The 20,346-nt window shown below is 40.6% G+C and overlaps 1 protein-coding gene across 1 annotated transcript in view; it reads left to right on the forward strand.

The window, feature by feature from the left end:
- LOC117901874 overlaps nt 1-20,346 on the forward strand; it is a 148,471-nt gene that overhangs the window by 89,987 nt on the left and 38,138 nt on the right. Inside the window, 1 exon segment of the mRNA XM_034812831.1 lies at nt 12,630-12,680. Coding sequence (XP_034668722.1) covers nt 12,630-12,680 — 51 coding nt within the window.

Consider the following 20,346-nt stretch of genomic DNA (forward strand, 5'->3'; position numbering starts at 1 on the left):
TCTGAGTGCGTGCTGGGCCTTAGTCTTAGGACAGAGATGCCATGGAACTACTCCACTCCGTTTCCTCGTTCCACGTTCCTCCGTCTCGATGTTCTAATGGAATTTGCGCCCGGGTCGACATCAACTTTAGTATATTGATATGGATGCTGAGCATGTTATAATTATAAGAATGCTGAGCATGCTCTTGTTTACCCCCCGCCACCCAACCATAACTAACCACACCCCCAGAATTTACTTTTAGGTTGTGCAAAAAATATATATTTTGCTGAACAGTGTAGAAGAGCAGGGAAGGTTTGTCCCACCCTCACATGGTGTTGATTGCTGGAGAACGAGCGAGTCCCTTCCTCGCTCTAATCAACATAATTCCTATTATTTTATATATGCCCCCACCAAGAATCTGTACGTTCATTCGGTCAGCAGCACAAATGAGCAGAGCAGAAAAGAAAAGAAAGAATAAGAAACAGAAAATATAAAAATTGAAATGAATGGAATGAAAGGCTGATAAGGGAGCACGTGGCAGAAGGCCGCTGCTAAAGGAAGTCCACACTTGCTTATATTTAGGTTGATCTGGCAGCAAAAGGAAGGAAGTGCCAAACTATTAAAATATGTGTTAAAGTTATTTGTGAGAGTTTGGAAGCATTATTGAACCAGTGCAATTATCTCAATTTACTCAATTTACTTAAATTATTTAATTTTCTAGAAGAGATAAAATAAAATGCACTTAAAGGCTGAGCTTTGGCTTTAAGTTTGATATATATTTTATAAACGAAATTTGGGTAACCAAACTCCATCTCTGATTTATCGATTTTTTCCTTCATTGTATTTTCTTTTTATTCATGATCAAATTGGTCGACCCACACTCCTATCAATTGCTGGCCCCATTGAAATTTCTTGACACCTTTCGTTGAACAGCTCCATTCAGAACTGCACAAAGCTGTACCACTTTCAATTGAAAGCCTTAAAAATTGAGTTGCAATTGAATATAAGTAAGTGGGAGCTACTTGCTCCCGACACTCTGCTGCTATCCTTAGCCTTGTCACATTCTTCGAGCCGAGCCCACTCTTCCTTTTTCCAGAGTGTGTCATTCAGCCGTATTCAGACCCCAACGAGCGCTTCAGGGGCTCCTCCAGCCACCTCTTCCTCCTCCTCCTTATTCTTATTCCGCTCAATGCATCTTCCTCGTCAGTTTGGAGCACGTTTGAGTTCAAGAACTGATTTTGCCAATAAATATGGGGGTGAATATTTTATAAGAAAGTGTGCCCCCATTATGGCACGCATAAATAAGTTTCCCATAAAGGCCTAGATGTCAATGAACTCCAGAGAGAAAACTGGGGAAAAGTCAAGCAAAAGTATGAGGGAGATGGAGAGATTGAGTAAGGGAGTGTGTGGGGGTGTTTGCCTAAGCGCAAGAGAGAGGCAGTAAGCGTGACACAGAGGATGGGGATGGTCAATCTAAGCGTTACATCAACACTTTCCAATAGATCGTAATCAATGAAAACAAACAACAAAGAGGGAGGGGTCCAAGAGGGAGTTGCTTAGCTCTTTTTTCTTTTCATTATATTTTCTCTGCTATTTCGGTTAATCTCTTTGGTAATAATTTTTAATTAACCCAGAGCCCGCACATTGAACGCCCTCAACTTATTAAGACTTATTACCGATTGGGGATGTGCGGTCTCACAGAAATGTGGTCCAGGGAGGGTCGGAAGAGGTTGTGGGGCATCTGAACTTTGCACTTTTGAACTTTTTGCTTAGCCTCTCAGCCAGTAAATGCTTAACAGATGTCCAGAAGCAGAAGCAAAAAGAAGCTTGAACAATTTTACGAGCTCTCAAATAAAATTCGTTTTGGTTTTTGCTTTCTTTAATTGAGCGGAAGTCTTGTTTATTTTTTTTACTGTGCTGTAGAACACAGTCACTGCCCAATGTTGTTTGACCCAGCAACAAAAAGACAATATGTGAATGTCCTCTAAGAAAGTAATTTGAGAGCGATCCATAGAGGCACCTGCTAAAAGGAGAAGGGGGGAGGAACGAGCCAGAAAAACTGTGTCACAAAGTAATACAAAATCAAAGAATGGCAGGGAGGTACTTCAACAATGGGCCACAGTCAACATGGCTCCGTTTGCTCTGCTCTGCCCTGATGGAAAACCACAAATGATTGTTACTTATTATTCGCACATAAAACGTTTTTCTACTCTGCCCATTCGAAAGCCCGTACAATTGTTCAGTGAGGCATAAACAAACATTTCCATTCCAGTCCAGGACATTGTCAGAATTGTCAGAGTTCCGGGTCCGGGTTCGTGTTTGTGTTCAGGGTCCTGGTTCTCTTCTGTTCTGTTCTTCTGCTTCCACTCTGATGTCATATTACAAGCTCTTAACTGTAAAAAAAAACCCCCCTTGCCCATTTCCCTCCCGCCATCATTCTCTGTACATTCCTGTGGGTCATAAAAAGAAAAGTGCATAAAATGTCTTTTCGCTGTGAATGTCAAACTGTGAGCAGTCAGTCGGGCGACAGGTAAGATGTGGATGGAGCTTCCCCCTTCTGTGGCAGCTGCTCTGCAGAGGGTACTCTGCATCTAGTCATCCCCCCATACCCTATTCCAGCATAAAGTTGTCCATTTTTACGAGCCGCTTTGGCGGCACAGATTTATTGGCTTCCTCGCTTTACTCGATTTTATTGTTGTCGCTCTTCTCTCATTGCATTTGCATATTCAGTGGATCACCTCCCGTAGAAGTAGCCCCAAATCCCCCTACCCCGTCTCTAAACCTCGTTGAGTTTTATGCCAAATTCGAAGGTTAGCCAAAAAAAAATTCGTCTTCTTTCTTAACTTCTTTGTGCGCGTTGCGTTTCGTCTCTCGAATTTTTTTTATATATATTTTTCCCTTGGATAGTTCGCTCAACTTGACTCAAGTTTCTGTCGACGGTTGAGTTTTATGCCTCAGTTTGTAGTGGAGAACATTATGCCACGAATGGGGAACATTTTTGTGGTTCTTTTCTTACTTTTTGTGACTCTCTCGCACTTCAGCACTCGATGCTAATGACACAGAGACGATGCTGTCAGAACCCTAAATGACAAATTGCTCTTGCGCTGTGGTTGGGTTGGGGAGTTATTTTCTGGGGATTGGTTGGCGCAGGAGAGGGGGTAAGAACTGAGCAACGTGAAGCGGCATAAATTGTGGCAGCATATTTAGTGTGACTGACAGCGAGTAGTAAATATTTGCCCCAACCAAAATCATATTTTAACTTTAGTTTTACTTTTGTTGAGTGATGAACTCCGGCTGTCAGCGGTGGGTCCATCGTTCAATTGACTTTTGTTGACCCACATTTTTCAGCACTGAAGTCCCACCGAGGTCTTTCGTTTGCACTGTGAGTGTTCCCTTGATGGACATCTTTGGTGCAGATAAAAATCCCATTTCGGAAGTAGAATCATCTCAATTTGCTATGACACGATTAAGTCAGGCCACAGTTAGAATCTGCTGAATTCTCAACAGCCTTTTGTGTCTATGCCTGTCTATGTTCTCACTCAAAGATTTTGAAACCACAGGCTCCGGCTCCAGTTGCCCACAATGGAAAGCCTTCCCTTTCGTTGGGTGCTCCCTCTTTTGGAAATGAATTTTCCTATCTGGTAAAACATTTGTTTGTAGATTCCATCGACATGAATTTTGCACACACACTTTTGAGTCAGAGGCTTCAAGTTGCTCCACCACTATCAATGTCAGTTTATCATTCACTTAATGGGCTCAGTCTACCCATAAAACTCTGCCTTTTTCCCCACCTACATCCACTTCCGCTCGCCTGCATTTGGTTTCCTCATTTAATATAATTTGTTGCAAGTTTTGCGGCATGTGGCATGCGGCAAGGTCTGTTACATGTGCCCAGCCTCTGTGCCATAGCTGCACTAATTGAAACGTAATTATATCATTTGGGCACGAGGCATTCAGTCAGTCAGTCCGTCAGTCAGCCAGGCAGGCAGTCTGACAGTGTCTCACACTATCAACGAGGCACTAATTGCAATTTGCACAGTTTGAAACTCTTTGGGGTGCACAGTTTGTGAGTCCTAATGGGATATTCACATCAGAAGGGAGGCCTAAAGTCATAATAGAAGCTATCTGGAGATTCTTAAAGGTACTCCTTTATTGGGATTTTCTCTGTAATTTAAAAATTCACAAATACAAAGGAAAGCAAAATGTAGGTCATATAATCAGGTGCTCATCAAGTCATCTATTATTGCGGCATCATTATATTCCATAAGCTAAAATACTTGTTAAAGCTTCTTGAACGTAAGAAGCTCTAAAATTTATAGTTTCATCAAAGCGCTTAAAGTTTCAGTTAGAAAACAGTTCGAGCTACCATCAAGCATCTTGAGTTTAAGGGTCACTTAATCAGGCAACTAAAGTTTGAGAGTAATTCAATTTGCTGCAACCAAGAATTCCCGAGGCGTCCAAAGTTGAAGGGTTCCTTAATCTTATTTTATAGTTGCAGACTTAACATTCTTGTGGATCATCTTGTTGCCTATCTCTCTCTCTCTTCTTCTCCCAACGAGGCCACCGAAAGAGGAGGATTTTACATTGGATTGCCTCGTCGTTATATGCAGTTGTAGAAATTAGGGTTATCCGAAGTTGCCCAGTGTTATCATGCAGCTTGTGCAAGCTCATGCAAGTCGTACACTGTCTTATATTTGTGAGAGTGAATCAGTCATTCATCGGCAGTTTAAGGTTCATTTAATGTTCCTTTTATTAGGTTGTTGAATAACAAATCACTACATACATGTGGAAAATCACGTTTTTCCTGCAGTTTCTGAGTCATTAAAGACAATTTCAGGCGGAGTCTAACAAGCTTAAGAACATTCACATATTTAGAAAATAGTAGGACAAGTTTTTCTATTAGAAGTCCACAAATCAGTTGAAAAACTTTCACCCACAAACACTCACAGATAAAGCTACTCATCCGTAATTTTAAAGAAAAAATCAAAAATCACCACTTTATGGCTAGCAATTGGTCGATAGCGTACACAATTTTTTCTCTCGCAGTGCAAAAAAATAATATTTATCCATTTTGATCCGCATTTTTATGCAACTCTCATCAAACGGAAGTTGTTTCCCGATTTTCCTTCTATATGTGCATACAAATACCATTTTTTTCCACAATATTTTTTTTGTTTGTTGGCATTTGCCAAAGAATTGAAATTTATTCGTTTGCATTTTTCGGGGCTTAAAGTTCTTCCTGTGTGCTGCGCTGGTTATTCCATGACCGTTCATATAAATCTGCCAGCATATAGATAGATATTTTTTGGCAATTTAATTGAAATGTCAGGCACGTGGACAGTGGAGAGGTTCACACACACACAAGCTCACACACAGAGAGACAGCAGGAGAGAGCGGAGCCATAGTTTGACCCTCGAGTTGGTCCGCTGCCTAATCCCGTCGAGCTTTTGTGGTTGTCGCACATTTCCGGCTTAAAGTGGCAACGGCAACGGCAACAACATTGCCACTCTGGCTGCCCTGTTGTTCTTGTTGTTGTTGCTGCTGTTGGTGGTGTCGTCTGCCACTTCCGTTTGCAACGCGTACACGTAATTGATTTTCCCGCCCCGCCTCCTGTTCGCTTCGATATTCAAGCGTAGAATCTCTGAGCCCGAGAGCACTGCAAAGCAAATCAAAACAAGAACAAATATGTGTCATGCAGTCATATTATTTCGATTTTTGGATACCCCTTACTCGTTAGTGCACAGAGGTGGAAATTGCTCTGACTTAGCTTATTAGTCTCCTGCAATCCGGATAACACTTTCAAGGAATTTTGTACAATAATACACCCTAAAAATCACTTTACATTTATAATTAATCTTAGAGAAAGAACCACATTTTGTATGGTGACTATTGACTGCTTCATATTTACAATCTACCCTCAAACGCGAAGTGTACTGGGTATCAAAAGAACAACAAGAACACTGTTTGCGTGACAAATGAGAATTTCACTTGATTTGATTTGCTTCGTGCGAATGCTATGGAATAAAAGTACGACTGCACATACTCGTAGATGCTACATTACGAGTATACTCGAACAAACGTACAATATATGTACATATGTATGTACGTGTATGTTTGTACCTACACCTCATGCCGTTATATTGTTTTTTGGCAAAACTAACGGTAAAATTGCTGTGACCGTGAACTTTGTTGGTGCGCCATAAATATATCAACAAACAGGCAAAGCAAACACAAAAAACCTGAACTAAAAAGGTTGTATAAAATGGTGATTGTTATTTAATAAGTATTTGTTCGGGTGAAGCTTTGCTGTGTTTCTCTTTCTATAGTGATTCTCTTCTGTGATTCTTTATTGTATTTTTATTCTAATTAAATTCTTAAATCTGAATCATTCAATTCGGAACTGTGACATTTGCATAGTCCCCCATCCGAAAGCGCAGTCTATTAACTTAAAATTTATTGACACGAATTCCATTTCGTTTCGAAAAATCTCTCTTGAAGAAATATAAACCTACCTTTGGGTGCGCCATATATCAGGCGTTGTGTAAGCCACACTTAAGCCGCAATATTGGCCAAATAATCACTGGGCCCCACAAATAAATGCCATCTCCCATCGAAATAAAATCAAAATGAAAAAAAATAAGGAAAACAATTTCGCATAAATTTCATCCACCGCCAAGGAGAGTGGGAAAAATTGCCTTTAAATTGCTCGAAAATGTTTTCTTAATACATTGCGCAATTCCGTACTGAAATCAGGGCATGGCAGGGCGTCCTGCCCTTCTACTATAACGAAGTAAGGAAGTAGCAGGGGATGCTGCTGAAAGGGAAGGAAGAAAACTGAACGGAATAATGCAAAATGACAAAATAACTTAAAGCGGCAATAAATTTTCCAGCTCAAGGACATGCTTAAGGCAGTGGCCAATCCATGTTCGTGTTCCGCTCCTGGCTGCCACAAGCTCGAATTCGAATCACAGCCAAGAGGAAGACCAGGAACAGCCACAACAAGAAAACTGTCAACACGTTTTGGCCATTTCTGTCTACGTTTCGTTAGCCTCAAATAAGAAACAAACAAAAAATGCAAACAGATTTAGTAGACGGGAATTTTTTTACGCGCTTCTTGGGTAACATTTTTTGTCTGGGCTTAGAATATTTTAAATAAAAAGGGGTTGGTGGAGAATGAATTTATGAGTGGGGTTGTATTTGGGTGATGTGTATGTTGGTCAAATTTTGGCATATATACATATTTCTTGAGAATTGCTGGAACAGATTGAAGACAGTTAAACTTTAGGGTTTTCAATTTCAGTGAACACGGATTTATTTATTAATGCCTGGATAGGGATAAGCGAATCTTTAGCTATATGTTTAACAAATTAAATGGGTTCTACTGTTGATATCTAGGCCTCAGTATCCATGTTTTCTATCCCCTTAAAATTATATCCAGGTCCATAAGACTCTAAATATTCATGTACGTATGTATTTACATATATCCTTCATATTTATCTTTTTATCTTTGTTCATTTCTGTATCTCTCCCACAGTCTCTGCGCCGCTTCCGTTCTCTTGACCTGTCTCTGGTCCTGTCTTGTCCATCTTACCTTGTCCTTGCTCTGTGGCTTGTTCTTGGTTCGTCTTCTTGTTTGTTTGCTTGGCGCGTCCTTCATAGTGTATGCGTAATATGTTTTTGTTTGCCACAGGCCTCTGTCTCTTATGTCTCTGCACCGCCTCCTCCTGGGCCGCTGCCGGGACCAGACACACGCCAGACAATACATCGGGTGTACGGGTATATGTATTTTTATGTATATATGTATGTATGTATGTATACACATATTTACTGCTGTGCGTGTTGACCTTGCGAATAGCCAGCGGCTATTGAGTGTCTCCTCAGACGTCCCCTGTCTCACGTAGATGCCACCAACAGCACAGCACAGCACAGCACCAGCCACAGCAACAGCAGTAGCAGCGGCATTAATATAAAACAACGACAAAAACTCTTTTAATTGCTTTTTAATGAGTTGTTGCCGTCATTGCCATGCGGTTGAGGGCGTAGATGGGAGGCGGCTTATATTCAGCAGGAGGCGTGCCCCGTCGTCAGAGGCTATAAAAGATACAAAATATATCCATATATCTATCGAACAATATCGGTTGACAGCATTGAAACAGAGCAAAATATAAAATACAATTACGGTTGTCGCTTACACAGAAAGAAAAAAATATTCGTTTGTCTTGTTTCTTTTGATTTTGAATAGGCAGAACCAGATTGAATTAGAATTTGATATATCGAAAATATACATAGGTTTAATTTGAGACGGTTTTGAGCTTTTTTTTGAGTGTACCATCCATGGTTCCCTGCTCTGTGCTTTTTATGTGACTTTTGAATGCATTTTTATTTATTTCGTCGCATTTTTCTTTTGCTCTAATGAAAAAAATTGCAGTAGCACCAGCGACAGCAGCACAGAACAGCTTTCATTTGATTTGTATTGCCTTTTGTTGTTGTTGTTAGTGTTGTTGGCCAGGGCCACTTATGGACTCCAAAAGCTTCTGGCGAGAGAGAGAGTTCAACAACCGACAAATGCAGCCAGCAGGACAGAGGGCGACAGCAACAGAAAAGGAGAGGGAGAGACAGAGAAAGACACTACTAACCGGAGAGAGCACCCGAAAAAAAGAACTAAAACGTACAGAAAGAGAAAGATTAGAGCCGAAGCTTAAGCTGCCCTTGCTCCATATTTCCATATAGATGTATGATTTTAATCTGATCTACATATGTATGTATGTATATGAGAATGAATAAGATCATAAGTAAGAACATGCAATTCATACGGAGCCTGTAATACAGACATATAAACATACTCTATGTGATTGCTATCTGTACCTGCAGTGCAAGCATCTACTTACAAGAGTCAAAATATACATTCTGAAAGGGTATCAAAACGAAACGAAAGGAAGGGTAAGAGGAAAAGAAAAAGCAAATGCAAAAAATTGGCATCAAACAACAGAAACTTACTTTTAGACAAGGGATGTGGTGGAGGGGAATGGGAGAGTGGAACGCCGGGGTGGAGGCTGAGGGCCACGGGCACACATGCAGTGCGCATTAAAATTGTAACTGTAACGTTTTTTGTATGACCATCTCGCTAGCTCTCTCTCGCTTTCGCCTCAGTCTGGACACGTCTGCTGGCCTCGAGGCCCACTTCAGTTGTCTCACTCTCTATCTCTCTTTCTTTCCCTTTATCTTTATGTTCCACGTTCCTTCCCTCCTCCCTGCTTCTAGCCCCTTCTGGGCAAGTTAAGTGCCATTCATGTGACTCTCTTCTGCTTCTCCAATTTTTTTTTATCATCTCTCCTTTTTGATCCTAACCTTTTTTGTTGCTCTTGTTTGCCATTCTGCTGATTTTTGTCCTTTTTGTTTTTGTTTGCACTTGTTTTTTGTTTTTTCATTATTATTTTGTAGCCTTTTCTTCTTTGTACTGTGTTTTGAGAGCTTCAATTATTAAAATATTTTATATGTACCAAAGATGAACAGTGTGTTTCATAGCCATCAGGGTGATTACACAAAACAATTATGAGTATGAGTTTTCGGTTTCTATTTAAATGAGAATCGCAGGTAGATGAATTTACTTTCGATTTAGGATTTAGATGTCTATCTAGACTGTATCTTTACCAGCATTTGCATCTGCTTCTGCAACTGTATATTGATTTCGGTATTGTTTGCTGTATTTCACATAAAAAAATCGCCTGGGCCATTTTATTTCTCCTTGTTTGGGGGCACGTTATGATTGTTGTAATTGCTCTTGCCACCCCACGATTGTGCCTCGATTCCGTTCGATTGGGTGCCATTCGATTGCCTGACTTTGACTCTGGGTGCGAGTCCGATTCCGATTCCGATTCCGATTCAGTGTCCCACTCCCAGTTCCAGTCATATAAATTGCCAACAGTTTCGGTAACCATTTTTTCCATTTTCTCCGCTGGTTTTTCTTTCTCACTGTCTCTCTCTCTCTCTCTCTCGCTCTCTTTTGTTGGTTGGTCATTTGTGTGTGACTTTTGTGGTCGAAAGAGGATTTTAGCGGTTAATGTGCTCGGTTCTGTTGGGAGGTTGGATTGGTTTGGCTCTGTGGTGGCACTGTGGTGTGGTTGGAATTCGGAGGTCAAATGTTCTGCCGGGGAAAGGGTTGGCCGGGTCAGCCAAATGGCGCTCACTGGGAATGCTTGTTAAGTAAACCAATTTGTTTAAAGATACATATCCAAGTATACTTCTATTATATTTCGCTTTTCAATGTGAAAGGTCGACACTAAATGCTGATGTCCTGGGGTCTTATTGACCATTGAAGGTCGATTGTAATTGAAACGTGATTAGAAATTGATTAGGCGGATAATTCTGGGAATTATAGGGGTAGATTTTACCTTCAATGGATTACGGCTAATTCGTAAACAACTATCCACGATAGTTTTCATTAAATTTTATATATAAAACATTTATGCAATATATAATTTTAAAGTTGATTAAAACATTTAGTACATTTAATTGCAATAATTTCCTGTCATCCAAAATAATACTACAACAATTTATTACATTATTGCAATTATGGAAGTGGAACACAGTCATTATCATTTTCTCTTTGTGCTCCAATGACACGTGCCTCGCATTAAATTAATTTTAGATCATAATTTTTGTGTACAAAATGTGCAAAAAAAAAGACCCTAAGTGCTGGGATCTATAAACAAATAAAAAATAATAAATACAGATAAAACAACATTTCATGTGGCAAAGGATTTATTGGGCGTATCATACGACTTATTGTAATATACACTCGAATATATGTATATGGTAGTAATGTGTGGAGTCATAAAGCATCAAATGACTGTGGCACTTACCACGAAAAAAAATAGCCCCCCAATAAATGGAGACACAAAAACTGTGCCACGCCCAGCTGACTCGTAAAACAAGAGCCCAACAAAAAAAAGAAGCCACAAAATGTGTCCAGGCTCGTCATAATAATATATGTATATTTGTAGATACACAAATTCATGTACATCCAACGACATCACATCAAATCCATATGTTGTCTGGAAAGAACAGCAACAAAATATTTATAAATTTATTTTCATATTAAATTTTGTCGTTAGAGCGTTTTTGCCTTGCGGCTGATTTGGTAAATACAAAAACGTTTCGCTGTTTCTCAATCTGGTTCATAGATTTTTGAGCCTTTAAAAATCCCATGGTCCCAGCCCCGATCTCATTCCCCGAATTATTTCCTGGAATTTTTGTATTATTTGCCGCACATGCGGAGCATGCAACACATTCATAATTGCTGGAAAACTAAATTATGCAATTAATTTGCCTGTCCATCCCCCATTGGCCGCAAAAGCCAAAAGGCCAGACTGGTGGTTTAAAAATATTTATAATGTAATATAATGGGAATACAAATATGAATTGAAACAGCAACATGGTCTAAAAAAAATTCAGAGTGGGATGCAGCTTTTAGAATCAAATATCAAAGTCTGCTAAAATCAGTTATTGCAAATACAATTTTCATTGAGTGTAGCCCCCTTTGCGTGTCACGCCACTGTGCTGATTTGTGGTGTTCAAAAATGTATTCATACAACCATGAAATATTCAGGAAATTTACGATATGTGTGTATGCATTATCCCTTGCTGACCAAGCACCGAGCGGCGTTATGTTTGCTTTTATTATTTAAGAATTTCATATTGAATTCATTTGTGGCTTAATTAAATTGTGAGCAGTTGTAACGAAATGAAATGTAAATTTTTCATAAGATCCAAATGAGAAATGTACAGAATATTCCATGGGTTTGATTAATGAAAAGTGTATTGCGACAGATGCTTTGGAATTCGTAGAACCGTCAACACTTCAAATTCTTTTTATTTTTTACTTCGCAGGGAAAAAATTGTTCATTATTTTCTTCCCAATAAAACGTTTCTTTCTCCCGAATATCTAAACCCAAATAACAATTTTAAATGTATCAGATACATTTCCCACGATTTGTCTCATTTCCAATAACTCTTTACCCACACCCTCATTTCTTGTTTTCTCCAGAAAAATAATGTACAATTTATTTGTGTTCTCTTGAATCAAATAAATATACGAATATCATGCGAATTTCCATAGCGAAATGAGTAAATATGTATTCAATTCATTCCGCTCGAAGAGTATACAGCACTCGACAGATGGCAATCAACATGTTCGCTCACTGTTGTTTTTTTTTTTTGTTTTTCAATTATATTTGTTGGAGCTGGTGCTGGTTTCTGTTGGAATTGTTTGCATTTTGTGTTTAACATATGAAAAACCCATCCACCACAAAAAAAGCGAGAGTCTGAAATGAATATGAATATATTCGTAGGTATATTGTATATCCATTTAGCCGTGTATCCCCAAATGAGGTTTATGAATTAATTATTTGTTTGCAATCATCGAAGTGCAGTCAATGATGCATTGAAAGCTTAAAGTTGTATTCATGCTATGGTAATTATGCTCTAAGTTGTGCTTGAGCCATGAAAATGATGCTAAAGCTATCGTTCAGACATGAAAATGATGCAATGCAAATTGTGATTAAAGTTATAGCCATGCAAATTTTACTGTAAGCCTGAAAACCTATTGCAATTCATTGCTAATTCTACTTTAAAATCTTTTCTCTTTGCAGGTAAGCAACTATCAAAGATGATTACATATACGAACCGTTTCGGCGTAAAGTGTAAGTGCAAGTGACAACAAGTTCCATATCAATTTCAATTAAGCTCCTAAGAGAACACCCCCAACATTGTGCGGGTGTGTGTGTATTCTTTGTGTGTTTGTGTAAGCAACTGACCGTGCAACAAGGTCAGACATAAAAGTTTCAGTTTTATTTCGCCTCGTTTTTCCTCCTTCTGCAGTTATGCAATCTTTGGAGGATTCGCTCCCTCATGCCAAAGGCAGGAAGTCCATCTTTTTTTGTGTATTTGGTCTTGGCAAGGCATACCATATCCTGCAGTTGCCACACCTCCTCCGCAAATCCGCAGACCAGACCCCGTTTAGCTCTTTTTATGGCCACGTGCGAAAATGCGGCAAAAGTTTTACGAGGTCAGGGTGAAGCTGTGCTCAGAGCTCTGCTCCTTACGTCCACTTTACCACGATGAAGATGCTGCTGATGATGATGTCACTTGAGTGAAATAATTTGATATAACAAAATGAGTGCAGAGTGGGCGGATTGGTGGATTGGGGATTGCTGGATGGAAATTTGCATAGAAATTCAACAAACTGCAAACTGACAAAACTCTTTCAAGTGTTTGGCACTTGTTGACTGCTAGAGAAAGATCCCAAAGAGCCAAAATCCAAGACAACGTCAACAACTTTGGCATGTCCACGCCCTAACCATTTTGCTTCGACGCCCCAAAGTCACATCCAAAATGTCTTACATTGCCGACAGTCTTTTGGGGGTTTCGCAGACTCTGTCGGGCTGTCTGAGTGGAGCTCTGGTGCACTGAAGCTGTAGCTGGAGCCAGAGCTGGAGTGGAATGGAACTCTGGTCTGGCCACGCTCAATTCAATTCAATTCAATTAATAGCAAGCAAGCGCCGCACCCAAAAAGCAAGAGACAACGACTCAAAGTCTTGGAAGTTGTATACTTCGATGGATTGGGTTGGGGAAGTCGATCGAAGCGACAAGTTTGATGCTCTACTTTGGGATCGAATGGGAGGGCAACGATTTCTGAATTGCTGCAGATACTCCATCCCCTTTTGCGTTAAGCAAAAAGTTCCAGAAAAATCTGGAAAGCATTTCAAGTGATGCTAAATGAAAATCTCAAGAGTTTATTGAAAGCACAGACATTGATTGCTGGTACATGTTTTTATCTTAACTCTTTAAAATTGTTTAATATTCGAAAAATCCCCAGAAATTCCGATGGCACTTAGAGGCCTCAAAACATTTTCCTGTCTACTTTTTATTCTTATAATTTTCAGTTCAAGCCTTTGTTCGATAGTTTTCCACCTCTTAAAGAGGAGGCCAGTACTGTCTAGCGTCTGTCTATTACCTTTCCATTTTTGAGACAATCTGATTAAAACTCGAATGAAATTCGGCGAATCGTTATGCGATATCTACTCGCACTTCCCCCTTCTGCTTTTCCGATTTGTCAGAGCAAATTTCAATTGATAAATGTTTGCTTTTTTGGTTTCCAAAATTTTGATTAAATTTTGTGCGAATGTTTGCTGGGCAGTGTGAGTGCCTGCAACCTCTTTGACATTTCATTGGGTGTGTGTTTGGCTTGCTTATTTTTTGGGAGCAGTGGAATGGAATGAAGTAAGTGGAGTGAGGGATGGAGCGTAGAGGGAGTGGCTGTGCAGCACTTGCCACAAATTATCCACTGGTCGGCCCAGGTTGCCATTCACTTTTCCACAGTAAATAGAGGTGGTTGCCCCTAGCAAACAGAGCTCTGAAGGGGGGCGGGTAAATGGACGAGAGTTGGGAGTCGGTTGGCCCTGGGAGTTGGGATGGAAATGGGAGACTGGGATGGCGGTCACTTGAGGTTTTCCCCGCCCACAGTCACTCTGCCCCTTTGCACCGCAAGCTGTTCACTTTTCTCGTATTCTTTTTTTTTTGCCTGGCACTTTTTTGCAATTTTCCTTTGATGACTCACAAAATGCCGCTGCAACTGTTCTCAAAGGGGGTGGGCAAAACCACACTACTCTCCCAGCCCAGTGCCCCTCGTAAATCTTCCCAGTTCTACTTCACCCTCTCCCTCAGCCACTTTCTCTTTCGGTTTGTGTTCTATTTGCACAACTAAGCAGCAATTAACGCTAATTATGGAAATTTCTTCATTTCAACTTGACTTGCATTTGCGGTTGCACAAAGGGTGCGAATCAAGTGGAAGCCAGGGAAGAGGGACTCTCAATATGATCAGGGTGAACCTTTGTCTAGGGTCGGACTTTAAATATATGAATATTAAATGCACCAACTAAATCAACTAAAAAGATATTAGAATGTATTATTTCTGATACAACTGGCTCCTAACCAATTTCAACATTCTATATGTTAACGTAAAATGTATAATTTAAACGGCTACGGATGTGTTTCAAGTACCAAAATTGTCATTCAACTATTGCTGAAATGCCTGCAGGACCTTGTTTTACTCAACAAAGTATTAAACCTTAATTAAACATTAACTACTTCTTCATTAAATTTACGAAATGAGCATGCAAAAGTGGAGTCAAGCGAACTCCATTACCCTCTGAAAGCTGTAGGCATCAATATACCTTTGATAATAAACACCAATAAATAATTAATAATTCAGCACATTCAATAAGCTCACAGGTTTGATTATAATTAATTTTGTGTAGAATATTGGCAAGGGAATTTCAGCCATGGCCTATGGCTGGCCAAAGCCGATAAGTTCTATCCCCTGGCCCTTGGCATTTGCTTGGGCAACTAATTTTCTTATCAATACAAGTAAAATGCCAAGCCAAATAGGCAGATGGAAAGATACAAAGATACTGGGAATACGTGCAGAGCAAATGGGATCTAATACCAAATGCAAATTGAGAAAACAACTATTGTTTTTGTCACGACTCTGGTGTTTGTTTGCTTATTTATTTGCTAGTTTGTTGCTGTTTGCATAACTGTATCCGTATCTGCATCTGCGTCTGCTGCTGCTGGATATCTTTGAGATTCAAATTAAAACTGAGACGGAGACAGAGGCCACTTCCCAGGCGGAGATGCGCTATATATAATTCACTTCAATGCCGCTGCCTGCCGCTGCATGACTCACATCCTCAATTTACGTTCGTTTCGTTGTTTGTTCTACCATCGCTTGAGGTTATTTTCTTCATTCATAAAAATATATTTCAGGGGGCACACAAGGGGAGCGGCGATCACAGCTACCTTATCGGCAAACATGTGACGACAATGCATGTGCTCCAGATAGAGGCTGCTCTCTAATGAATTTCTGCGAAATTCCAGCTGAAACTGCGTCAGTAGGTGTTCAAAACAAGTTGGCGGGTCTACAAAAATCCCCCATAAATCAAACACCAGATGATTCATACAAATCGAAGTTTGAGTTCCCTTAGCAAAGAGCCAAAACTCCAGTTGAGTCTGGTATGTGTAGGGGCCGAAAGTAGGGAGATAGCATAGAGCATCACTAATAAACATATTCGGTAGCGCTTATAAGTGCATTCCGAAAGAGAACTCCGAAAGTGGATCGTAAGCGCAAGCTTTACGCCGAGCTTACGAAAGAGAGTCGCTGCAGTGTTAGCACATGCAAGCGAGAGCGGCGCTTATCTTAAAAAAGAGAGTTAGGTAGCGTGAGCATAGAAGTTGCCCTTGACGTTTGACCGAAATTCCACTCAATTCAGCGAAAGATCATACGATTGTCCCGTTAAAGCTCGCAAACATCATCCGATCTATGAGCTTTATGTTCTGTACAGCCTAATTTAACTTGGATGAGTTTCGCTTGAGTTAATAGCAAAGAGTCGATCAACGAAAAGAGACGTGATTGTGTCAAGCAATATATGTGGGCTGGGTTTTGCCAATTGCGATCCCTAGACAAAACACCAAAACGAGCAAGGGCGAATTCGCGTCACTGCGAATTCCAAACACGAGAGCAGATACAAAGAGAAGACGAAGGAGAGCGAGATGAGAGCGAGAGCGGACAACCGATCGGCGAGAGAACGCTGAGAGGGGAGTTTCTATCCAACCTCCGACGTAAAAGGTTGTGTGCGAGACCAGACGACGAACGACGCAGAAATCTAATTCTTGTACCGTTATACCATACTTAATCACTTATTAACCTTTACTTATAAACAATAAACATAAACCCCCACATTTTTGGAGGCTCGTCCGTGATTTGAAGTAAGATTTAAGAAGGCCCCACATTTTTTGAGGCTCGTACGTGTGTGAAGGAACATCGTGTGAAGAATAAGTAAAAAACTATAAGTGACGGTACGACGACGACGGCGGTGCAAGAAACGTTATTTCTGAAAACGACGCGGATATTAACAAGTTTAAAAAAGCAGAGTAAACTAAATAGACGATTTTTTTTATCTCAGCAAAATGACGTGTTTAAACGAGTTAATTCCGAAAAGCCTACGAGGAGCAACGAAATCCAGCATTTGTGCGTTACACAAATTTGTGTATGAGAGAGAAGGAGATAGAGGCAACCGAGGCCGGCTGCGCGAATTTAGTGGATTCGAATACGACGAAAACGACGCCAGATTTTTAGCGAAGCGCACATACATACAAGCGGAGCTGACGGACCGTGATCTTGTTTCAGTATGTGTGATATTGAGCATAAATCACAATGCAGAAAATATGATGCTACACATATTTCGCAATCTGATGAAAGGCAAGCTGTTGACAAGCAACAACAACGACGACGAAAACGACGAAGACGACGACAATGATGAAGAGAACGATGAAGACGCAAACGATGAAGACGAAAACGAAGATCAAGAGAACGACGTGTTTCGCAGTGTTTGCGAGATACGCACGAGTGAGGGAGACAACTATAGCAACATGCACACAAGACGACAAGAAAATAGACGCCGAAGCAACGTGCAAAGGGAAAACTACGATGAGCAGGTCGCACCCCGGTTTGCTATAAGTTTTCGCGATATTGAAGAGTCTATCCGAATGTTTGACGGCTCTGACCAGATAGCTGTCGAAGAATGGATAGCAGAGTTTGAAGAGCAGGCTGAGTTCATGCGTTGGACTAATTTACAGAAACTTATTTTTGCGAAGAAGTCTTTGAAGGGCATTGCCAAATTATTTGTTTTAAGCGATAAACATTTGAACTCATGGGAAACATTGAAGTTTGCGCTGTTGAATGAGTTTCAGTCGAAGGTCAATAGCAAACAGATACACATGCAACTTAACGAGAGTAAACGACGACCGAAAGAGAATGTTCTGGAATATTTTTATCGCATGAGAGATATTGCTGCAAGAGGAAATGTCGAAGACGACGCACTTATGCAATACGTGATTGACGGAGTCGACGAGATGGCATTAAATAAATCGATTTTATATGGTGCGAAAAAGATGTCTGATTTTAAGGACAAATTAAAAGATTATGAGAAAATAAACGAGAAAATAAAAAAGAGTGAAAAGACGGGAAGAGATAAGAAGATGTCGGTTGGACAAAATTATACCCAGACTGGCAAAAAAGACGTCGTGTGTTACAACTGCGGAGAGAAGGGTCATGTGTCTAGCAGTTGCTCGAGCAAAGAGAAGGGAAAAAAGTGCTTCAAGTGCAATCAGTTTGGGCACATTTCAAAGAATTGCAAGGAGAAAAGTGAGAAGGCAAACGAAGAAAAACAAAACATGCGTGTAGTTTTGAATAAAGCGGAATTGACATCCAAAGAAGTTTCGATTAAAAATAAGAAATGTATGGCACTATTTGACACTGGCAGTAAATTCAATATTTTGCGCGAAGACTTTTACGACGAACTGTGTATGCCAAAATTAAAGAACTGCAGAATGCGCTTGGTCGGTTTCGGAAGTGAAAGCAAGGCTGACAATATCAAGCCGATTGGTCACGTAGAACATAGCATACGTATTGACGACGAAGAATATGTTTTGACATTTTATGTTGTTGCTGCTAAGTTCATGGATATTAAGCTGATAATCGGGGAAGAGCTTTGTTTGCACGCAGAAGTATCATTTAATCGCCATGGAGTAAAAGTTAATAAAATGCCAAATGAAAATAACGAAGGTGCGTATGACGAATCGTCCATAATGAAAATCGACGTAGCGGTGGACAATTGTGAACTGAAAATAAACGAAGCGATAAACGAGATTACACGAAATGAAGTTCGCGAAATAATATCGACGTATAAACCGGAAAAATTCAAACCATTGACTGACCTAACGAAGAACAATGCTAAGTTTGTAATTGGCCCAGACGAAGAGAACGCTATTGGAGTGTTGAAGAAATGTTTGACATCAAACCCAATGCTAGCCATTTACAATCAGCAGTACGAGACAAAGCTCCAGACGGATGCATATATAGACGGTTTTGGAGCCGTGCTTATGCAAAAATATGACGTGCCGCTGCAGACCTATCACATCGACTTTTTGGGTCCACTGGAGTCAACCAGCAAAAGCTACAAACACATACTTGTGGTTATCGACGCTTTCACGAAGTTTTGCTGGCTATACCCCACAAAGTCTACTACATCTAACGAGGTCATATTAAAGTTACGCAGCCAAAGCGAGACGTTTGGCAACCCTGCTTGTATCATTTCAGATAGAGGTTCGGCGTTTACCGCACAAGATTTCCTACAGTACTGCGAAGACGAAAAAATTAAACTGGTGAAGACGACTACCGGACTGCCACGGGTAAACGGGCAGGTGGAAAGGCTCAACTCAGTGATCATCTCCGTGCTAGCCAAGCTCAGTGTAGACGATCCATCCAAATGGTTTAAGCACGTAGATCGAGTCCAGCGAGCAATAAACTCGACGTACACCAGAAGCATCGATACAACTCCTTTCGAGCTTCTGATGGGTATCAAGATGCGCACCAAAGATGACCAACAGCTTCAGAGTTTGATCCAGAAGGAGTCCATCATTGCATTTGAAGACGACCGCAATGAGCTACGGGCTAAAGCGAAAACTCAAATTCTGAATCTGCAAGCCGAGAACAAGAAGACGTATAACTTGCGACGTAAACCACCCAGACATTACGACGTTGGCGACCTAGTTGCCATAAAGAGGACTCAGTTTGGAAGCGGACTCAAACTTAAGCCAAAGTTTTTGGGTCCTTACCAGATCATTAAGGTGAAGCATAACAATGCTTACGACGTCAAAAAAGTTGGCAATTCCGAGGGTCCAAAGCACTCCTCTTCGTGTGCGGAGTACCTGAAGCCATGGTCCACGAGCAATGATGACGATAGCGACGATGCATTCGAGGCGAGTGCATAGTCAGGACGGCCGGATGTGGGCTGGGTTTTGCCAATTGCGATCCCTAGACAAAACACCAAAACGAGCAAGGGCGAATTCGCGTCACTGCGAATTCCAAACACGAGAGCAGATACAAAGAGAAGACGAAGGAGAGCGAGATGAGAGCGAGAGCGGACAACCGATCGGCGAGAGAACGCTGAGAGGGGAGTTTCTATCCAACCTCCGACGTAAAAGGTTGTGTGCGAGACCAGACGACGAACGACGCAGAAATCTAATTCTTGTACCGTTATACCATACTTAATCACTTATTAACCTTTACTTATAAACAATGAACATAAACCCCCACATATATATATATATATACATATATATATGTACATAACCTACATATAGCTTACGCATTTCCTCGTGGTGAAATTTTTGTGCAAAAACCGTTTATTCTGAGAAATCTCTGTGGATCGGTGCTAGTACCAAGCGTGAATAATAATTAACCAAGGT

The sequence above is a fragment of the Drosophila subobscura genome, chromosome U (genome assembly GCF_008121235.1).
Source record: "Drosophila subobscura isolate 14011-0131.10 chromosome U, UCBerk_Dsub_1.0, whole genome shotgun sequence".
NCBI lineage: Eukaryota > Metazoa > Arthropoda > Insecta > Diptera > Drosophilidae > Drosophila > Drosophila subobscura.